This window comes from Ambystoma mexicanum, chromosome 6q, assembly GCF_040938575.1.
Source record: "Ambystoma mexicanum isolate Mex_15411 chromosome 6q, UKY_AmexF1_1, whole genome shotgun sequence".
In the NCBI taxonomy this organism is placed as follows: Eukaryota; Metazoa; Chordata; class Amphibia; order Caudata; family Ambystomatidae; genus Ambystoma; species Ambystoma mexicanum.
The window spans coordinates 1,109,658,702-1,109,680,843 of NC_090937.1; the positions used below are offsets into that span (position 1 = coordinate 1,109,658,702).

General features: G+C 48.3%; 1 protein-coding gene across 3 annotated transcripts in view; it reads right to left on the reverse strand.

The window, feature by feature from the left end:
* Positions 1–22,142, reverse strand: part of OCIAD1 (OCIA domain containing 1) — a 700,525-nt gene that overhangs the window by 62,536 nt on the left and 615,847 nt on the right. For all 3 annotated transcript variants that reach the window (XM_069631688.1, XM_069631689.1, XM_069631690.1), the window contains one exon: positions 209–361. In XM_069631688.1, coding sequence (XP_069487789.1) covers positions 209–361 — 153 coding nt within the window. The remainder of the gene's footprint in view (positions 1–208; positions 362–22,142) is intronic.

Here is a 22,142-nt window from a genome sequence, read left to right on the forward strand (position 1 = left end):
GTATACACATGATCGCCTGTTTTGAAACTGTAATGCGGACGATGACTTGCAGGAACGGAGATGTTTCACTCCACTGAAACCCAATTGCTAAATTCAATGCTTTTCCTTTTTGGCGCGAAGCCTAAAAGTCTGTTGAACATTCCTCATGTGCAGATGTATAGTGTTTACATTAGGGGCATTCAGTAACTTAACGCACACATCAAGTTACCTTTGGTCCTGGAGGCCCGCTCCTGTGAAGGTCTGGCAGGGACGTCACCCCTATGTGACGTGGAAACCTCGTACGTGTCGCGGTTCTTGCTTCTTAATTCATCATAAGTGACAGGCTTTCTTTTAGGAGCTTCTTCCTGTAACGGGGCGGGTTCTGCCGAGACAAATGAAGAGGTGAAGGAGCGAGAGGTTAATGATATGCTTGCAACACCAACAACAGTCACAAACAGCAGAGTATGGAAAGCGGCGGCCAATTAAGGAATAAGTCAGTGCTCCAATACTCAAGAGTAAATGGTGAATCCAAATAAAAGTCCTTATAGCATCAGATCTATAAAATGAAAAATCTTCCCCTAGAGTTAAATGGAGAGACAGAATGCAGTTGATAAATCTGCTCATGAAGCAAAGCATTTCAGAGAGATTTTGAAAAGAAAACTGAATGGCTAGTTTCCTCGCTAGTGTTGTGACTGGACCTGCTTTCACGCAGGCCAGTCTGTCCATCGCTGGGGGCACCCAGCACACAGGTTGGCCTGCAGAGTCATGGGCTGGCACACAGGCCTGCCCGGGGACTTGCTGGGGGCACCCAGCGGACATCACAGAAAAGGGGGGGGCTCCCTGTCCGCCCGTGGTCACACGGGCGCAGCACCCAGGCCATCACATCAACACAGCCAGTGTTGCCCAGCAGGGGCACCAGCATACGCATGCAGAGTTGCCCAGCAGGGGCACCAGAATACGCATGCAGAGTTGCCCAGCAGGGGCTCTGCTACTGCTGAGGGACATTAGGACAGCGTTGCCCAACAGTGGCAGCGTCCTGGTGTAGGGCCCTACAGAATAGGCCCTCTGCCTGCTATGCAGAACCACGCAGCAGGCAGGCGTCAGTTGGTTCAAAGACTGATGAGCGGAAAGTCGCTCATCACTTTTATTAATTATAGTCACGTGGTCACTGACACGTGACAGGACTACCATGCTCCAAGGAGGGGTGACACACCATACTCCTCCTTTTCCATAACGAACAAACAAATGGAAAGCACCACTGCACATTAAATCAATTAAGTCACAAACCTCAATCTTTGGACTAATGGGTGCAAACAAGTAATCACATACATTGAGACTCGTGCAGTTGTAAACATCAAACACCTAGTGATGATTTGTACACATGTGGAGTGACAGTCGGGGCTGGTGGATTGCTGGGGACACATTAGACATTCCACATTTGAACAAACCCTTTATTAACCTGGGTGAATGAAACTTATCTACTGAATGCCACCATCGTTCGCACCTGGCACCAATTAAAGCATGTCCACAATGCGCATGATCACAGCTTCACAAAGCCCCTTGACTAGGCCATTTTAAGAAAGTCCAGGGTCTGCAGGTTCCCAGCCCCATAGGATGGCTAGTAAGTCCATATTACGCAGGTCTGCAGGACGCCAGTCCGACTTCCGTTGACATCTGTTCAGGACCATTCAGAGCTCAGGGGCCGGCAAAGCTGCACCTGGGAGTAGCATGGGCCACATCAGCCTGGTCAATTGATGGTGGGGGCAGACAGCAAAACTTGGAGGTCGTCCCCATGCAGGAGGGCGCACAAGCACTCGTGAGAACTGCAACCCTATGTGCCAGTCCAGTTATTCCTTTCCCAATAACCAGTGTGGCGGAATGACAGGCCACACATTCCACACTGCTTTTCAATCATTAGAAAAACGATATGCATTAGCATGGGCTCCGCCACGTGTTTCGGCCCCTAGCGTGGAGCCCTCCAATTTTCACCGCCAGAGGCCCGTGATCTGAAGGGGGGGCTACCTTCACTTTTTCATAGCACTGAAATGCTGAACGTCATGTCCCATCACCCTTGGGAGCGCTGGCACGGAAAGTGCAATGTCTCCCATTACTATGGCACTGGGTTTCTCCCCTCCTCCTGTGTGGGAGGCAGGGGCGTTGCTAGGGGGGGGCTAAGGGGGCTATAGCCCCTGATCTTTTGGTTGTAGCCCCGGATAGAATCTCAGGAGCTACAGCCAAAAGACCAGCTAGCACCCAGTCCCAACAGTTCCGACAGCAGCTTAGCCCCGGGTCTTTTCCAGACCTAGCAACTCCCCTGGTGGGAGGCAAATACAGTGATGCGGTGGTGGGGGTAGCGTTGCCGCTGCCAGCTCTCCCTCCAGTAGGAAGACAGACCAGTGGATGCGGCTGTGGCCGGAGATATTCAATAGTTTAGGCCGCCGTGGAGCATATTGCGTTTCACCGCCGGGGCGGTGAAAAGCACAGCCCCTTTTCTTACTAACTTCACGCTCCAAGACGGAGCACAGCAATTTCACCGCCTGCAAAGCCAGGTTGTTCCGATGCGGCTGGCACATAGGGAGAGCGCCGGCAGCCTCACACTCCGAGTCGGAGCACTGCATCATTCAAGGCCGATCTGCCTGTTTGGCCCGGGGACACTGACAGGAGCAGCAGGCACTAGGGCCTGCCAGCACAGTGTGACAAAGGCAGGGATCCACACCTTCTCTTTCCCCAAAGTCTTCTTGAGCTCAGACACAGAGCGCTTCATGTGGCGGGGAGGTGGGCATCCTCAACGCAGCCGACGCCGTCACAGCTTCATCCTCACCTCCTGCAGCAAACACTGCTTCAGCTTCTTGGGCACCTTTCTTCTGCATGGTGGGGGGACACCAGAACGGACTCTCTTTTCTGCAGCAGACCACGCCTCCACACAGTCTCCATGCCACACCCGTTTTCCCTGCACGCGCCGACGCCGCTTCTTCGCACTCAAGCAGCCACCCGGCAGCACGCACCATTAGAAGCATGGGGGCCTAGACAACCTCATCGCCAATGTTGTGAATGGACCTGTGGTCACACAGGCCAGTCTGTCGATTTCTGGGGGCACCCAGCACACATATTGGCCTGCAGAGTCACAGGCTGGCGGACAGACCAGCCTGGGGACTTGCCGGGGGCACTCAACCGACATCACAGGACAGGAGGGAACCCTGTCCGCCTGTGGTCACACGGGTACCCCAGTGGCCTGGGAGCACCCAAGCCATCACATCAACACGACCAGTGTTGCCCTGCAGGGGCACCAGCATACGCACGCAGAGTTGCCCAGCAGGGACTCTGCTACTACTGAGGGTCATGAGGACAGCGTTACCCATCAGGGGCACCGTCCTGGTATAGGGCCCTAGAGGGCACTACAAGAACGACACAGCAGGCCGGAGTCAGTTGGTTCCAAGACTGATGAGGGCGCTTGTTCTTCTTCTTGCTGATAGATTTTTATCCATCAGTGGTGATTTTTTGGATACCGAGGCTTGAGCCTCATTACTCCATCTTCTCGGGTTGAGTGTGAAAGCCGCTCATCACTTTTATTAATTACAGTCACGTGGTCAGCGACACATGACATGACCACGAGCCCTGGGAGATGCTTTGCTCCCTGGAAGGGTGAAACCCCATAGCTAGGTACGCTGTGTGATGGATTTTAGAAAGATAAAGGGACTGATTTACAAAGCCTTTTTCAATTGAGTTTTCCCATTCAAAGAGTATTTGTAGATCAGACCCATTGTGTATTGCAGTATAGGTCAGAGTGGTAGACGCTCTTCATCTTTAATGTGAAAACTGCATACAATAGAAGAGTTCTGCCATCTTTGGTAATCAGTGTGAGGATAATATCCTGAACAAAGATGAGTTTCAATTTTTTACTCTGAAGCGCAGCTCTCAAAGTACTCGTTAGAAAAATAGGAATATTTAAGGAAAGTAAAGAAAAAGATAGAATTATGCATCTTTAGCACAACATTTGTAAACATTGCTTCCAAGTAAGATTATAACAAACGTTCGTAATATAAATATGAATAATATGGTTATTGGTGTTCAGCATAATTATGGTGAATAAGGTAGAAAACGTACAACCGTCTATAGCAACTTGGTCCCATCCCTATTGGGACAACATACCAAGGTGCTGGAAGGAAAGGGGTGGAAAGTGGGAGTACATAAAACCATTTTGAAATATCTATTTCAAAATCCTTCCTGATCAGAGATAAAGCAAAGTTCACTTGCCCAGTAACAGGCTTTTTGCTGTTTAGAATCAACTTGTTATGCATATTCCGCGATCTAAGGATTGGTCTTTTGTACAAGTTGTCAAAAAAACAGAGTTCGACTATCAAGTAATGTAAGACATATTGTGTTGTAAAAGCACAGACCTATCTAGAATAGATTGGGTCGAGAACCATTTTGGCAGCTGCACGAGGGGAGAAACGAAAAAATATATACAAACTGTTACTGCTCGTTTGACTTTGCTGTGTTAGCAAATTAGTAAACCAGATAGCGCCCACTGGTGAAACTTTAGGGAGTGCATTTAGTGATCATGCTACTTTTCTTCTACTGATTGGCAATGCCTGCTTTAATGTCCAATTATGTTACATCAACTGAATACACCAGCCCACTGCTGCAAAGCCTACCATATGCTAATGCAGTCCACAATCTGAAAAACGCCTAGTATAGACCAGCGAACAAAGTATTAATTCATTAGAAAACGTTCATATTAGAATGCCTCCCTGATGTCACAGAATGTTTCAGTATAATCTTGTATTACCACAATGCAATCTTAAAGCCTAAAAATGCATGTTGAAAGGTGGGCTGGGCGAGACTCTCCCGAATTTCCTGGGGGAACTTTGTCAGTTCAGGTTTTGTGTCTCGCAGTGCTGTGGGGTTACCGAATAAATAATTTCCAACATGAACTAATGCAAATTAAAGTTATATTTTCATTTTACATGACAATCTTGGTGCAGTGACATCTCGGATTCATTGCCCAGATCTGGCACCAATGGGATCACAGACTGGTGAGCTCCTGTCATACTATTCCTAAATGATTGTGTTTTTAGACCCGTTTTGACAAGATTGCATACATTTAACCAGGGAATAACACACCCTATTTGATATCCACTTAAGTAGAAAGCAAATAATCCCACACAATTTTTAATTTTGCTAAATTTGTAGGGTTCAAAATAGAATTCATTTTATCATGGACATTCTATATGTTTCAATTTATTTTGTCAAGATCATTTTCATTGAGGTAAAGGAGAAGCTCAATCCAAAAGAGCATACAGAGCTATATGGGGGCTCAGTAAACTGAGCCATTCCACAACATGCCATCCGAAGGTCACCAGAAATGCAGCCTCCTGAATGCCTACAGGCAACCCAGGGCCCACCTGTGCACAGCTATACTAAGCCAGGCAGGCGTCACGCCACTTTCATCACGTTGGGCCCTTCATAATGCTACTCACCTGTTTTCCAGCTTTGATCCCGAGTGTGCCTCTTTTTGCCAAAGCTGTTGGATAGCAGGGAGAGAACTTCAGCTCCGGTAGCCACCACCACCTTCTGCCAAACACTGTCTCACCCCCACTGTCAACACCTTTACGTTGCAACTTAATGCGCCAACCATTTTATCCACTCCTCCAGTATGTAGGTGGACAATCTCTCAGCAGGAAGATATAAAGAAGTTACACCTTTGTGGAGACAAAGTGGATGAAAGGGGTGCTTCACCTTCCTTCACAAGACACCAGTGTGATAACAGCACCCAACCTACAAAGAAGAGACAATGGGAATTAAGTCCTTTATGTGGAGTGATGAAGCTGGGACATTCGTCCTTCCTCCCAAAGGGAGAGGCAGGGAGGCGAGCCCGCTAAGCAAGACCCGCCCCAGAGGTCTGAGAAAGAGTGACTCCCTGGGAGTGACTCCCCTCTAGGGGCCAAGGACTCCCATTCCTTTAGCTAATGCCCTATGAAAAATACTCTCTTTGCATACATGGGAGTGGAAAAGACTGCTGTTGCTTTTGTTTTGCATTCAAACCCTATTGACATTACTTTCATATCTTTGGCTCAAGGTAATGTTGGAATCACCCTGATTTTAGCAGCAGACAAAAAACACACTCCTTTGAAATACGGTGGTTAAAATAAAAAGGGACAAAGAAACTTGAATGGAGGAGGAAGAAGAATCCTACGCAGAGGCGAGCCTCTGATGTGAGAACGTTCCGGAGGAGCAGAGCCACGCTGCACAGAGCCAGCGGTAGCATGAAGAACCAAAGAGAAAAGCGAGATGCCAGAAAACCGGCACTGAGAAGGGCGACATTGCCAAGACAGAAAAAGACTGGGGAAGAACGCTATTACTTAGTGGCGTGACCACTCTGCAGCCATGGTGGGCCTGGAACGTGCAAACCGAACACTATACCAGAGGACAACGGAGGAACGAATCCTCTGCTCTTAGTGTGGAGAGCACAGAAACTGCTGGGACGGCAGGTGACTGAGTCTTACCTGGTGGTGTGACCACACTGCAACTGTGGTGGGTCTGGGGCCTGTATACCGATATTACCACCAGGGAACAATGGAAGAACAAATCCTCTACTCCTGGTGTGAGGATCACTGAAACTGCCGAGACGAGAAGGAGAAAAGACACATATGTGCCAAAGACGCCACATCGTTGGAGCGCATCCAAAGGCAGATAAGGTACAAGGGTTGCCAGGGTGGAGGGAGGAGAGTTGAGATAAACCAGGAGACAGAAGTACGTAATCCAAAGGACCAGGGGGTTTGGAGAGCCCTAAAAAGATAGGAGACCTTGTTACAATAAGGAAACCTGCATGGTTCCATCAATCTATAACAAGGCAACAGATCCGGGAAAGAAAAGGTCCACGTTGGTGGAAACTGACTAAGGGTATAATCCCTCTACTTCAAGAATTTGAGACATTTGGTTTGTGTAAATGCTTGCAATTTCTCATGAGGAATTTAAAAAGAAACTTGAAAACCTTTCTTTTGTGAACTATTAAGAACAATCATTTGTCCTATGACCAGCCTGAGAGAGTAGTCCTCAGTCCAAATCCTATTCACCATCTGGCCCTACCACATTAGAAAAAAAACATAAAAATGAGCCAGAGCCGTAATCTCCCAGCTCTTGCCAATTTAAATCTTTGTGGCCTCCCATTCCACAAAGATTTAAATTCAAGGCTATATAAATCAAACACCATGCCAACTAGCCCAGCTTAATTCTCGAGAAATTCCGGAAAACATACAAGATAATTGAGATCAACAAACAAAAACCTTTTTGTTTCTCCCTAAACTTGCCTCTCATGGAAAGTTGGCTGTGCATTCTCAGTCCAAGCCAGCAATCTTTGAAATGCTTTCCCTACTCACATTTCAGGACTTGGACAACTTACACGTCTTTAATAAGGCACGAAAAACCTCCCTGTTGACCAACGTAGTTTAATCATTGTCATCCTCCCCATCAGTGTCTCTCATATTTGTCCTTTCATCGGTGCAGGGGTGAATGTGTTGCTTTACACACAAAACAAAAAAATGGTTTGCACACAGGCGGTGAATATATTCACCATCTGATAATGCCCAATTTTTCCAGTTTCCTACGTTACATAAGGGTGGCAGACCATCAACAGCATAACATTTCCTGGGAGAGATTCTTTAGTGATGTTATTGTAATTTGTAGTGGCAGCTGGAGACCGATGGGAGCAATATCTGGTATATCTCTGTGACAACAAAGATAATATTCCATTGACCATGGAGAAAGGTCAGGCCAGCCTTACGTTCTTGGATGTTGTATTCCATGTTAAGGGAAATAAACAAAGTTTATCGTGCACATACAGTGCCCCAGGTTTCCATGGACAGAGTGCACATATTTTGAAATTGAGTAGTTCCTTTGGGGAGGTGATCAAAATGTGGGGAACTGTAGTGATAAGATATTTGCGGACAAAATCTGTGCATTGTTAAGAGAGAAAGTCTACTATCAACACAAAATACATTTTTTAAAGCATGGATAAATAGGATTGATCACAACATTTTGTAATTCATGTAAACAAATAAATTCAATTCTGAGACATCAATAGAGTTTGCTTAGAGCAGGATCTGAAAAATAAGGTTGGGGAATTTCCTATACTTCCATAAAGAAAAGTACTGAATATTAGACCAAGGTTAAGTTCCATTGAGCATACTAAAGTGGCCTGTTCCCAAGGACAATGGCTCAGTCCACCATCTCAAGATTTCTGCCAATGCATGCAATGTACTGCTAGAAAGCATGATTTAAAGCATTTAGTGACAATGGGTCTAAACAATACAAGCATCGTCTCTAATCTTAAGATTAGTATCCTTCAGTGTATTCACTTTGAGGCATCTGAAGAATACGTATTCAGTTACAGACAATAAATGAGCTAAATGTGACTCCCTTTGCAGGGAGTGATCATACACCCAATTCCACAGGAGGGGCTAACCAAGCACTACACTCGTCACACAGTCCACTTTAGACACAGTTAAGTATGGTCTAAAGTTAAACAGACAATTACATGTATTTGTAGCTGAGAAATGATTTCCACATTCTTATCGTCACATTAACTTTGGTTGTTTTGGGAAAGCCAGGGGTTTCTAATCATGGGTATATTTGTATTACTTCTCATTTCATGTGTGTCTTACATTTTTTTCGATACATTATACTTATTTTGTGCTTGTTCAATTGTTCATGCACAGTTAAGACTTATATGTTTTGTTGCTGAGTTTCCTTCTATAAATTGATGGCTAAAGATGAAGATGTTTGAGAAGGAGAAAGTTACACATCTACTAGGATATGAATGCACAATGCTAAGGTACATTACCATGATAATATCAAAGAATACGAACCATCCTAATTCTAAGAACATACAAATGTTAATCTGCATATAAATAAATTTGATTGTTCAGAATATACATTTTCTGTTTTGGACAAAATGCCTTTTTCATATTATGGTTTGCAATTTCATTTAGATTTAATGTCATGTTCAGCAACTGTAAACTTCTTGAAGGAGTATAGTGTCTAAACCGCGACGAAGGTGAATATTTCTTTTTTGTTTTTCACGAACATGGATGTACGCCTCAATTACATCAGCTTGATTGAAAGGGCTCTTTAACTAAAAAAGCACAATAGGCTTTTCGCTCCTTAATAACAGATTACATATATATCCAGTGCTGTTGTCAAGCGTTGGACAAGCGTGGTTATCATCTTTGAATCTGTTGCTCTGCTACCCATTGTAAGCGCGGAGAGCAAGCGCAAGGGGACTTCTGGCTGCAGACTTTCCTCGTAGGTTGTGCACTTAGCTCTTATCCTTCCTGTGCCTTTGTGTGGCAACTAAACTCAGAAGTCTTATTGTACACAGGAAATAAGAATTGGGAACTTTCCCTCTTCTTTGTTATCGGGGGACACGTTTTTTAACAGGAAAGTTACAAATTAGACAATCAAAGGAAAAAAAGTTACTCCTCTCTCTGTCCCTTTTATGTTAGCTGATTAGCACAATGCAATACTTTTACGTTTCCCCGCCATGGAGAATAAGTGGGCCTGACGGCAGTATTTCAAAAGTTTACAATTTATTTTCAAAAAGATTTACAATTTATTTTCCACATAAAAACGATTGCACGCAAAAATGATTGTACGATACCAATAATTAAAACAAATCTCAAATAGCAAATTAAGACAAGCAATTACTAAAAAGAACCATTTGATGGGGTGAAAAGAACAGCATGTGAGCGTAATTACTAAACAAACACAAAATGCACAAGACAGCAAGACTTGTTATGACAATCCTATAAGACTGAAATAACAACAAATCTTGCTGTGTTGTGCATTTTGTGGTTAGAACAGTGTTTTTGTGTAGCGTTTAAGTTTAGTTTAACCGAGAGTGACGACCCTCTGAAAACTAAACAAACAGAGATTATTCACTTTGCCTCAGTTACCTCATTAATGTTTGATATTAATAACGTTTTCCCATCAATAATGTTTGTTCAGTGATTACGCTCACACTGTTCTTTTCACCCCATCAAATGGTTCTTTTTAGTAATTGCTGTCTTAATTTGTTATTTGAGATTTGTTTTAATTATTGGTATCGTACAATCAATTTTGCGTGCAATGTTTTTTTTATGTGGAAAATAAATTGTAAATCTTTTGGAAAATAAATTTTAAACTTCTGAAATACTGCAGCCAGTCCCACTTGTGCTTCATGGTGGAGAAACGTTAAAGTATTGCATTGGGCTAATCAGCTAATAGAACATGGACAGAGATGGGGGTAACTGTTTTTTTCCTTTGATTGTCTTATTGTACACAGTCAACATAAAGTGACATGCTCAGCACCAAAGCACTTTCAAAATGTTTTGAACAGTCTCAGTGACTTTATAAACCACCATATGGCCCCAGTGAGTTTATGATCTTTAATTGTTTTATTTTACTTATTACTGTTGCATTTTTGTAATGTGTTTACATATCTCGCATCATCAAAAACACAACTGCTTGTGTGCAAAACAATCAATGCAACTGCTAATTCAGCAATACATTAATTTAATAATTGCCATGCATAAAGTATCAATCATGAATGCATATCCTATTTATTGAAGTACACAAACCTGTGTGTGTCATAAATCAACAACAATCATAGTGAGAAAAAGATTTTTTTTAAATCACATCTCACTATCGCCCTGCATTCATACTCATTCCATCTATCATAAAGTGCTTTGTGCTTTATGACATCAATATTACCTTAATCAGAGCTAGAGCCTTATGGCAACATAATCACCTTGTTACTCTAACCAAATGGTCTGTGCACTGATATACACAATTATATAAATTCATACATTAAATTCCAATTATAGCCAGCCCAACATGTTTCGTTCCTATTCGTATGTGTGATGAATCACAGGACTTCTTCAGGAGCTTATCTGAAAATCTGTTACACAGAAGGATACTTTAAATTCTGCACCTATATATTCTTACATCCATCATCAATATATGGTCTAAGCAATCTACATAGAATTCACAAACATTGCTTATTCAGCCTGGTCAAATCACTGACTCATATGTTACAGTCTTCTGTACAGGATATTTTCTTGTCAGCTGCGGGAGTTGTTCATTAAACCTCCTCTTAATTTGTATTCTCTAGGCAATCTTTAAGGAGAGAACGAGCAGCCTCATCTATCAAATATTATGATTATTTCTGTCGTATCCCTTCAGTCAACAGTGGTGTGCTTCTCTCTGTGACTATGCTGTTGATCTTCCAAAGCACTATTTAGCACAGTTGTCATCAGCTCCTGTCCTTCAATCACCAGCAGTGTGCTTCTTTCTGTGACTAGGCTGTTTCGCTTTTGCAACCCACTCGCCCCAGCACTGTTTTGCACTCTCTTTGTCTGCTCTTAGCTGAACGACTTGTGCAGATCCATGTTCATTACACACTTGCGTCCAGCCTCCTTTGTTGACATATATCACAAACTATATATGCTATATATGGCCTTAATTGATTTAACCATGGCCTTTGAGACGGTGAATAGGGGCCCATTTTGGTACACACTCAGGCCCTGGGGATGTCCAAGATACCCGCTTGACATACTAATACACAGGCCCAAATTAGATTTGACAGGGAAGGCTCTCTAACTGCCCCCATTCAGACTTAATGAGTCCTGCGCACCAAGGCAGTGTTCTAGACCGGGCTCTTTTATATGTATATATGGCAGATGTTTCCTGTGACCTTAATACACAACCTGGGTAATTCATGGAATAAATGTGCGCCAAAAAGGGGAGCGCAAGCATGAAAATCGCAGCGAACGCATGCCAAACCCGCGGGTGGTGCACGCGGGCGCACACCTCACTAAACTGTGTGCGTTACGCACATGGGGAAAGCGCATATAGCGTAGCGCACACAAGAAAAGCGGGCGTAACACGGGGAATAACACGTGGAATGGGGAACAACGCGTGAAAATGTGGGCATTACGGGGGAAGTACAGGAGGTAAATGCTCGCAATGCCCACACGCGTGCTACCAACACGTATTCATGGAATCGAACAGGGGAAAGGTGTGCGCCAAAAAAGAAACGCTAAACTGGAAACACGTACGCCAGCAGGAAGCAGGCGTAAGCGCCCCCGCGCAGCATAAAAGTGCACGCAAACAACAAACAAGCTCAGACGCTATGATGAATATACCGTTCCTCGCAGCAGTGGTCGTGAGACACCGCAGGAGGAGGAGGATAGCCAGGCCCTGCATTTTTTTTACCAGGACCAGCCTTTTTGGGATGCCTGATGACCAGGTGTATGGGAGGTACAGGTTTCCACCACACATAATCCTAGACCTGGTGAGGGAGTGGGAGGATGACCTCACATCACCCACCCTGTGCTCCCAAGCACTGATCCCCTTGGAAAAGGTGCTCAATGTACTGCACTTCTTGGCTACTAGTTCATTTCAGCGGACAAGTGTCATAGTGGGGTGTGTGTCACAGGAGACGCAGTCACGCTGCCTACACCAGGTGTTGGCCCTCATGACTACACGCCCCTCAGTCCGCAGACACATATACATGCCCAGAACACCTGCAGAAAGGCAGGCTGCGGTGCAGCAATTTTACGGGGTGGCACACTTCCCCAAAAGTCCTAGGTGCCATTGATTGCACCCATGTGGCTCTACGTCCACCCAGGGCCACTGAGCATATCTATCGGAACCGCAAGCACTGGCATTCCATCAACGTGCAGGTTGTATGTGATGCCAAGGGAATCATCACCTCAGTATATGCCAACTATCCAGGGTCCAGCCATGATAGTTTCATATTCAGAATGTCAACCCTAGAAGCTGGCCAGCATGGCGACACATGGCTAATTGGAGAGTATAAATGCCTCTGCACATGCATGCATGTCACAAACTGAGAAATGGGAAAACCCCACTAATGACAACCATTATCACCTCCCCAGGGGACAGTGCCTACCCTCTGAGCACCTACATGATGACACCAATTCGGAACCCCACCACACCACCCGAGGTAAGATACAACACAGCCCATATTGCAACCCGGAGCATAGTGGAGCGCACATTCCGAGTGCTCAAGTCACACTTTCGCTCCCTTGACCGCTCTGGTGGGCAGCCGCCCCAGTAGTGTGCAAGATCATAGTGGCAGCATGTGCCCTGCACAACGTTGCAACCCGGCGGGGCGTGCCGGTGGACATGGTGGTGCCCCCACATCCCCAACCACATGCACGGCCGCTGCACATGGGAGGTGAAAGGGCACGTGGTGAGGCAGCCCGGACCCAGCTTGTGGCAAATTATTTCACCTAAAATACCAACCCTGTGGAGTGCACACAGGCCTGGCACATACCAGCTCGCAATCAATGATGATGATGACAAAAGGGACAGTCAACTGTCACAACCATACCAGCCTGCGATTGTTCACCTGGAAGTGCTACATTGTGTGCATCCCTAGCTACTCAAAGACACCTAAGTATGTGTCACAAAAAGGCACAAATTCATGCAGCATGAAGGACTACCCCCTTGCAAAATACCACATCAAAATAGTGCCATGTCACCCAACACCTCCCCAACACACCATGGCATGGCATGCAATGTGAAAGCAACCAAATGAATGCACAACACATGACACAAGTGTCACAAAGTGCACTGTCCTAAATGGAAACAGGCCACAGAAAATTTGCTCTCAATAATGAATACAAAAACAACACACATGAACAAATACTTACCAGCAAGAGAAAACATCAGTACATGGTCAAACAGTGGCAATATATCACAATAAAAAATAAAAGTAGTGCAAGTGTCACAACCTAACTAAGGCAGCACATCGACCCCTTACAAATGCAGATTGTTGCTGGAAGGCAAATGTATCCGTGAACTGCATACAACATGAACTGCATCTGCAAAGTAGATGGCCTTGTTAAGACATGAAGAAGGTACATGTATATAAGGAAAAAGTCAGGGATGTAGAACCATACATAAATCCACCATGCCGTGGAGATTTCCACAACAATAACCACTAGGGATGTATACACAGTTTTGACCACAGACTGTCCACACAACTTATGGGAGCCCAATGTCACTGTGTAAGTTACTGTCACTTGGTCACACCCTTTGTAAACCCATGGAAAGGGGAAGCAGGATGGGTGTGTGTGTCAGGAACCCAAGCATCTAACCCAAAGACAGGACAAGCCTGCATGTGCCCAGCTGGAATACACAGTGGATGCATACGGAGCCACACAAAGCACCACACTGTTAAAAAAAGAAATCAAAAATGGCCATGTGTGGACCGGGGGGGCACCCAGGAGGGACGAGGTACACGGTGCACCCCAACACCCACATGCGTGGATGTTGAGAAAAAACAAAAAATACCTCCATCGGCTCATGGCCTGCACGGCTACGCTACAGTGGGAGACCTGCCGTCGCTGTCACCACCCTCTGGTGGTACATCAGAAGGTGGCCGTGATATGGGAGGCAGCCCATGCAAAGCCGTGGCATGCTCCTCCATGGCAGCAAGCATGCGGGTGTGAAAGGTTTGGTTCTGCAGGATGATGGTACGGAGATCCCCATGGAGCACCTCACGGGTATCACGCATTTCTGCCTGCATGGCCTCGCGTAATGCCCGGATCTCCTGACGGGTTGCTTGGAGCTCAGCTGAGAGTGTGCGTGGCAGCTGCTTCAGCTGCTGTTCTGCCCTTGTACTCCGGGACACCTCAAGTTCACCCAGAGTATCTCTGAGGGACCTGTGTTCTAACCTGAGGCTTCCCTGTGGGCCTGTGATTCTACAGATATGGCTGTGCGCAGAGTCTCCAGTCCAGCCCGTCGGTCCCTGTCGGACGCCAACATGTCCTCCATGTGTGAGTGGCAAATGGAGTCTGTTGCCTGCTGCTGGAGCTCTATCTGCCTTTCAGGGGGGAGAATGGAAGTGGCCACCCTTTCCATTGCCTGAGCCATCATTTCAAACAATGCCCCCTGTTGTGCTGCTATAGTGTAGATGGAGTTCTCCCACACAGTATTGCCTGGTGGCGCACGGCCACCGCGTTGGCGGGCACCACACCTGTTTGGGGCAAGACAATGTGCACTTTGCTGTGCTGGCACTGCCTGAGGCTGCAGGACTGCATTCCTCCTTTGATCTGCTGGCCCATGAACAGGAGCAAATATTGTGGAGTGTGACCCTGCATCCGTAACCGCCACAGGCAGACTTTCCAACACTGAAATTCCCATAGAGGGGTCTAACCCCTGTGCGGGTGGGTTGAACAGAACAGCATCCCTGACAGAAACACTCACCTGCGATGGTACATATGTCTCAATGTCCGATTCAGCACCTGATTCATAGAGGTCTTCGGAGGTGTACCCAGAGACACCCGTGGACAGCATGGTCTGTAGGAGAAATGGGTTTTCACCCACCACCACCCCACGTCCTCCACTGGTGCCCGGTTTTGGCTGTGAGTCCTCCTGGGTCTGCACCATCTCCTCCTCCTTAACAGCATCAAGTGCCTCATCATCTGCAAAAACATGAAAAATAACAAATGGAAACAGGCATGAGCACCATAGCACACACACATAGGCCTGACGAGGCAGAGATCCAGTACATAAATGACACGTCCCACATGACAATAACTCTGGCATGCATGCACTGTCAATGATTTTGAAGGGGGGGGGCAAAAAGCACACACTGATGACTGCAAGATGGAAAACCAACACATCTGCTGCATGCTGGATTGCACTGGCATCAAACATTAGCCTGTGAGTGGTATGGACAATCCACATACATGACACATGCTAGCACACAGACGGCACGTACCATAGCCATGGCAGATTTGACAAGGACACCTAGATGGTAGCAAATCAGTACTGTCACCCATCCATGTGAGATGGACATCATGAAATAAAACATGTAAATAAGAGTGAGAAAACACGCATGTGCCACACGCTGCAACAAAGCCAGTTTTCACTGATGCAGTGATGGCAGGCACATGGATGCATCAATGGCTGGGCACTTCGACATGAGAGGATACAATTCTCATGTTCAACATTCAAACAGGGCCCCAAAATGATAGTGTGCAGGACATGTGTAGGTGCACATTACTCAATCAGCCTGATTGTAGAAATGTTTCCCCAAATAAGTCTAGAAATGTGGGCCATTGTGTGGTGTAATCTATGAAAGAAGTATGTCACATTTGGAACAGTAGGCCACAAAAATGTCTGGTAAATATGCTAATCATTTCATCAGTCAGGCTGAATGATGAGGAAAAGAGTATGAACAATGCTGTGGCAAGAGGACAGCTGAAGGCCAAGTGGATTAATCATGTGCAAAAAGTGAACTATGTTCAGAAGGCATACTGTGAAAGGGAAACACAAGGCCGGGGAATGTGTTTGAGGGACCACATGGGTGACCCATAGCAGTCATGACTAGACAGCCTCACCTGGCACTCAATCAGAACACATCACCCAAGCAACACACACATGGATTGCACACACATGCATGGTCACTCACCGGACATTGCTTCAAGATCTGGTCGGTCTCCCATGCCTTGGATCTGATCCTCTGTGATGAAGCCTCCAGCGACAGACTCATGTTCAGTGAGTTGTTCCTCCACTGGTGGAGACCCACTGCCAGTCACCAGAGTAGAGGCATGATTTGAACCCAGCTTGTTCTTTGCTCTCCGTTTCAGGTCTTTCCAGCGCTTAGAGCAATCATCAGCTGTGCGCTTCACAAATCCAAGGGAACTAATGCGGTCCGCGATGGTCTGCCAGTGGGCCCTACGTTGAGCAGTCGTAGTCTTGCACCCTGCAGTCACCACCATTTTGCGGCTATGTGCCGACACATAGCCCACAAGTGCATCTAGTTCGGCATCATTGAAACTAGGCTTCCTTGACGTGCCGGAGCGTGTAGCCGTGTCTAGGGTCCCAGCCTGTACTGCAAGAGCACCCTCCTTCTTGGAAGATGGTGCGGACCCCGAGTGGCTTATGCCACTCTGGTTGGTAGGGGCAGAAGCGCAGGTGGACTGGGCACTGGAACTTTCCAAAGGCACGATGTCCAAAGGTCTCACTGTAGGCATTGGCTGCAGGGTGATGTTGGCAGGACCAACCTCGGTGTGATGGACTTGGACCGACAGTGTCCCGGCTGGGAGACTCGGAGCTGGGATGGATTGAGCTGCAGCTGCCCCTGCAGCCTCCTCTCCCTGGCTACTTGGGGGCGCAGATGACATTGCTGCCCAAGATCCACGTGGCCTGGTCACAGCAACTTTCACCGCCACACGTGGCTTAGACTTGGTGACACGGAAGTCAGCCTGGGAGTCATCCTGTGCCGGTTCTGTTGACAATATGGGCCCGTTTAACAAGGGATGAGCTGGGATGGTGTCAGCTACATTTCCCCGAACCGTTGGGGGGGGCATAGGTGTCCCTGATAGGTCCTCCACACACTGGCCTCTTGGGCCACCCTGCACATCCTGGCCACGTCCCCTACCGCGCCCACCTCTTTGAGCTTGGCCACCTTTGCCTCCACTACTGCTTGGTCGCCTCCCAACCATGGCACTGATATTGTTGTGCATATGGGAGTTGCAGTAAACAATTGTCCTGGGCAATTGGGGTGAAAGGGGTAGGGTACTAGATGGAATTCGTACCCTAGTGCTCTAGCAAGGCTGTCTGTGACCCCTGGCGAAGATGCCGGGTAACGCAACGCACAGGCACCCCGATAACAATATTTAACGTGCACGCAACCCCTGGTATACCACGTGCGTGGTAAATGACCCCACAGTACGCTCTGACACCTAGAAACACAAAAATAAGCATACGTGTGATACACGCAGCCTACAATGACCTCTGAAGAGGTACGCAACACACGGGGGCACCCACAGTTGGAATTTACGTGCGCGACTCACCGTCTGCCTGGAAAAAGAACATGAAAAAGACACGAGTGTGCGAGTTGGCAACACCCCCGCCAAAAGAAGAATTGAACGCTGTCTGAGTAAACCGGGAGTATAAACTGGAACCGTTGTGAAGTAACCGCGTGTGAACCGACAATAAGTACAAGAATCACCTGCTCGCTCTCCACAAAAAGCACGTACAAGAAAATGGCGTCCTAAGCGTACCTTTTGAGCCAGCCCACACGTGCAACGTCACTTACGCGCATACGCGCTACAGCCCATTCCTCCAATTGCACCCAGTGACACCCGGACGTGCAGTTTTTGCACGTCTACAAACAACATGCACCCGTGTTGAGGGAAACGCCCTAGCGCGTCACGTCGCAGACGCGCTTAAACCCTTTCCTCGGATTGCACGCATTAACACGCGGATGTGTTGTTTTTTCATGTGCTGATTCACTATGCACCCGTCACAAGGGAAACGCTTGTGCGCGTTACGTCACAGACGCGCTTACACGCTAAGGGCCTTTCCTCGAATAACACACTGACGTGCAGTTTTTTCACGTGCCAAATCACTCCGTATCAAGCTGGCCACGTGACAACACACGGAAGACCACGCTCCTGCCCCCTGTTAACCATTTTCCTGCCCCCCAGAGCCCTGAGCACGCTCCCACCTGCCATCTGCTGTTGCCTGCCTGCCTGCTGCCCACGTTCCCTGCTATTTGGTGCCTGCACGCCAGCCATCTTCAGGGGTCCAGTTCCTGTGTCCACCCCTGCTGGAACAGAAGACTCCCGACTGGGATACCATCGCTCCACAGCCCAGCTCCAGGACCCAGTTGCCCACCCACATCTGCCTCGGGGGTCGCCATGTCGGGGCAAACACCATCCGAGACCACTGGCGACCCCCAGCTAGAGAGGCAGAGGGCTACCAGCTTCACCGGTAAGGAAGTTGGTATCCTGGTGGAGCAAGTTCTGGGGCATTATGATGCCCTCTTCACACCATTGCGCACCAACAAGGAAGGACGGGAGAGGATCTGGTAGGACGTAGTGGTTGCCATCAACGAGGAGGGGGTGGCAACCCGCAACATCAAGCACGTCCGGAAGCGCTGGGAGGGCTTCAGGTCCAGGACCCTCAGCAAGGCCCGGCGCTTCTTGAAGGTAGAGGATGCAGAGGGGTGCCGGGTCAGCCTGAGCAACATCCAGATGAGGGTCCTGGAACGCACAAGCCGAGCGCTCCACGTCCAGATCCTTCAGAGGCAGACCCGTCTGGAGATGGGTGGTAAGTGGCCATGCATTGCTGTGTGAAACAGGGCATGTTGCAGTGTGCTGGTAGTCAGCTACTAGCCTGTATGTGTGACATAGGCCATGTATGGATGTGTGTGTGCAGGGACATCATGGTGCTGCATGTGAGACCAGTCATGCGTGAACCACATGGATGGTGCATGTGTTGCAATGCAACATGGGGAGCAGCATGCGGAATGCACACATGAATGCATGCCTGTCTCTGTTCTTGGACATGGATGGGGTGTGACAGATGGGTGCTGCTGTCATGTACATGTATGGTCTACATGTCTGTGTGTCTGAGTAGCGTGTGTGTGACTTTGAAACGCCATGGATGCATGACACATGTCCGTGACGATGCGTTGATTCACTTATGCAGTCTAGTCATCCTTGTATCCACTTTGTCTGTGGTGTACGAGCCCTGATGCATGACCCTCCGGTGATGTGTGTGCATGGGATCAGTATGAGCCATGATGCATGTGAGTTTGAAGACAGCATTTATGTCAATTGAGGCCCTTGTACATGGATGCTGATGTTGATTGCATGCGCCGTGCCTGTTTCTGCATGTGTGTTGCCTGCATTGACCCATGTGTTGTGGAGGGACAGGATGGAAGTGACGTTTGACAGTGCCACTCATGTGTTATTGCTTCCTGTCTAGGGGACTATTGTACAGTACCCTGATGCTTGTGTTCTATGTCTCCCTCTACGCAGCATCGAGTGAAGAAGAGGGCGGAGGCAGCGCTGTGGAGCAAAGCGGTGGGGATGCCTCCACCAGGCGGCGACGCAAGGCCCAGCCACCCTCCCAGGAATTGCCATCATCCGGGAGCGAAGGGACTGGTGCCGTGTCTGCCACTACGGCTGCAGCGGAAGGGCCGGGTGAGCCCACACAGGGGCTTGCGATGGCGGAAGACGGTGCGAGCCATCCAGGTTGGTGGTCTACACAGAGGAGGAAGAGGCCGTTACTGAGCCGCACATGGGGCCTGGTGGGGGTAGTACCACTGGTGCAAGTGGTGCAGTCCAGGGCCCGGGGCAGGAGGCAGCACATGTGGCCACGGAGGGGCCTGTGCATGTCACTGTCCCTGACCCTGTGACTGCACCACCATGCACCAGCAGAGATGCCCCGTCCCAGGCCCGTCCGCAGGTAGGGGGGAGGCCCACGTCATCTGGCACTACACTACCTGCGGACGAGGAGACCCATGACCGTATGGTGTCCGTCCTGATTGGTCTCGTGTTGCGCACGTGTGTCATTCGTGATGATGTGCGTGCTTCCTGGGGGGACCACGCACGCCATCACGAAGAGCTGCGTGGCAACATGGCACAGTTGGGAGGGGCCCTGGTCGGAGGGTTCCTACATGTGTCGAGCACTCTGGCGGCCCTCTCCTCTCCTCTGTGGAGACTATACGCCAGTCGTTCTCCCTGCCGTCTTCCGGCCCAGATTCCACCAGGGCCCCCTGTGGACCTGGCCCGACCAACACAGCCAGCTTGGTGGAGATCACATCCCTGCCACAGTCGGGAGTCGGAGGTCCAGCAGGGGGTGGACACCCCACCAACTGGAGACCATCAGATGGAGGATGTGGTGGCATCATCGGGCAGGGCACATGGACAGCAGCAGCACGCTCAAGGTGGGAGCGATGATGGCTCGGGGCCATCAACATCAGAGGGGCAGGCATCGGCCGGAGGGCAGGAGGACCCTGGAATGGGAGTGTCTTCCGTGTGGCAGCGGTTGGGCCAGCAGATAGATGCAGAGCGGCGGCAGGCGGAAGAGGCACGGCTCACCATGGTCAGGGCGGAATTCTCCATGCGCAGGGCATTGAGGCGGGCTGAGTGCCTCGAGGCAACTTTCAGAGATTTGGAACAGGCCATGACTGCATCCCTGTGAGACCTCGGGGCCAGGGCAGAGGCCCACCTCCGGGACATCGACATGGAGTTCGATGATGCCCTGGCTCGGGACATCACAGAGTGAGCCGTAGGACTTGCCCGCCGCCATTGTGTATAGTTAGTGTTAGGTTTCATTTCTATTTTTATTTCTGTTGGGGCGCTTGGACAATGCCCCACTTTTTTGTGTATAGTTCTTCATTAGGTAGGGTTTTTTGTAGGTTTCATTTCAATGGTTGGGCTCATGGACCCTGGATTTGTACTTTGTAAATATTTCTTCACTGGATTTCACTTCTGATATTTTTCTTTTTTTTCATGGACCATTGGTTTTGTATTGTTTTTTCACTTTGGATTTGTTTTGCCGGACTGACACTTTGGACACATGCTTTTGGATTGATTTGTATTCTGCTTTCCTACATTTTTATTTTATATTTTGGACATGCAGCTTTTTAATCATTATTTCCATTCTTCTGTGTTTCATTTCATTCCCTTGCTTTTGTGTTTAATACATTTTTATTTCCTACTTCAATGTGTGGTATTGTCTCTTTGGTTTCATGCATGTCACGATGTGTGTTTTCTCAATCACATGCACCCATTGTGTGGGTGTGACAGAAATGTGTTTATGTGCATACTTGCCATTTGGGATGTATCATGACTTGGGAATTTCATTGTGGGGTGGATGTAGTACCTGGTTGTGTGTTTGGACTGGGGTGGCGTGGGGTGTGATTTGGATGGCCATAAGGGCCATGATTGTGGATCATCATGACGTGTTGGGGAGGGGGGACATGAGTCGGGGCCTGCTGGCAGGTGGCTGTCACTTCTGGTGGGCGGGTGTTTGGGGGGGGGATGACATGAGTCGGGGCCTGCTGGCAGGTGCCTGTCACTGCAGGGTGGGTGAGTGGGTGGGGGGACATGAGTCGGGGCCTGCTGGCAGGTGCCTGTCACTGCTGGGTGGGTGAGGGTGCAGGGGGACATGTGTCTGTGCTCACTTGTGCATGGTGACATGTGGGCTGGCTGGGGGGCATGGCCAGGGTGGATGGGCTGCCTGCGGGGCATGGCCAGGGGTGCAGGGTAGTCCCCTGTGTTGTGGGCTGCCTGTAGGGCCTGGGGAGGGGTGAGAGGCCACACCTGGGAGGACACACACTGCCAATT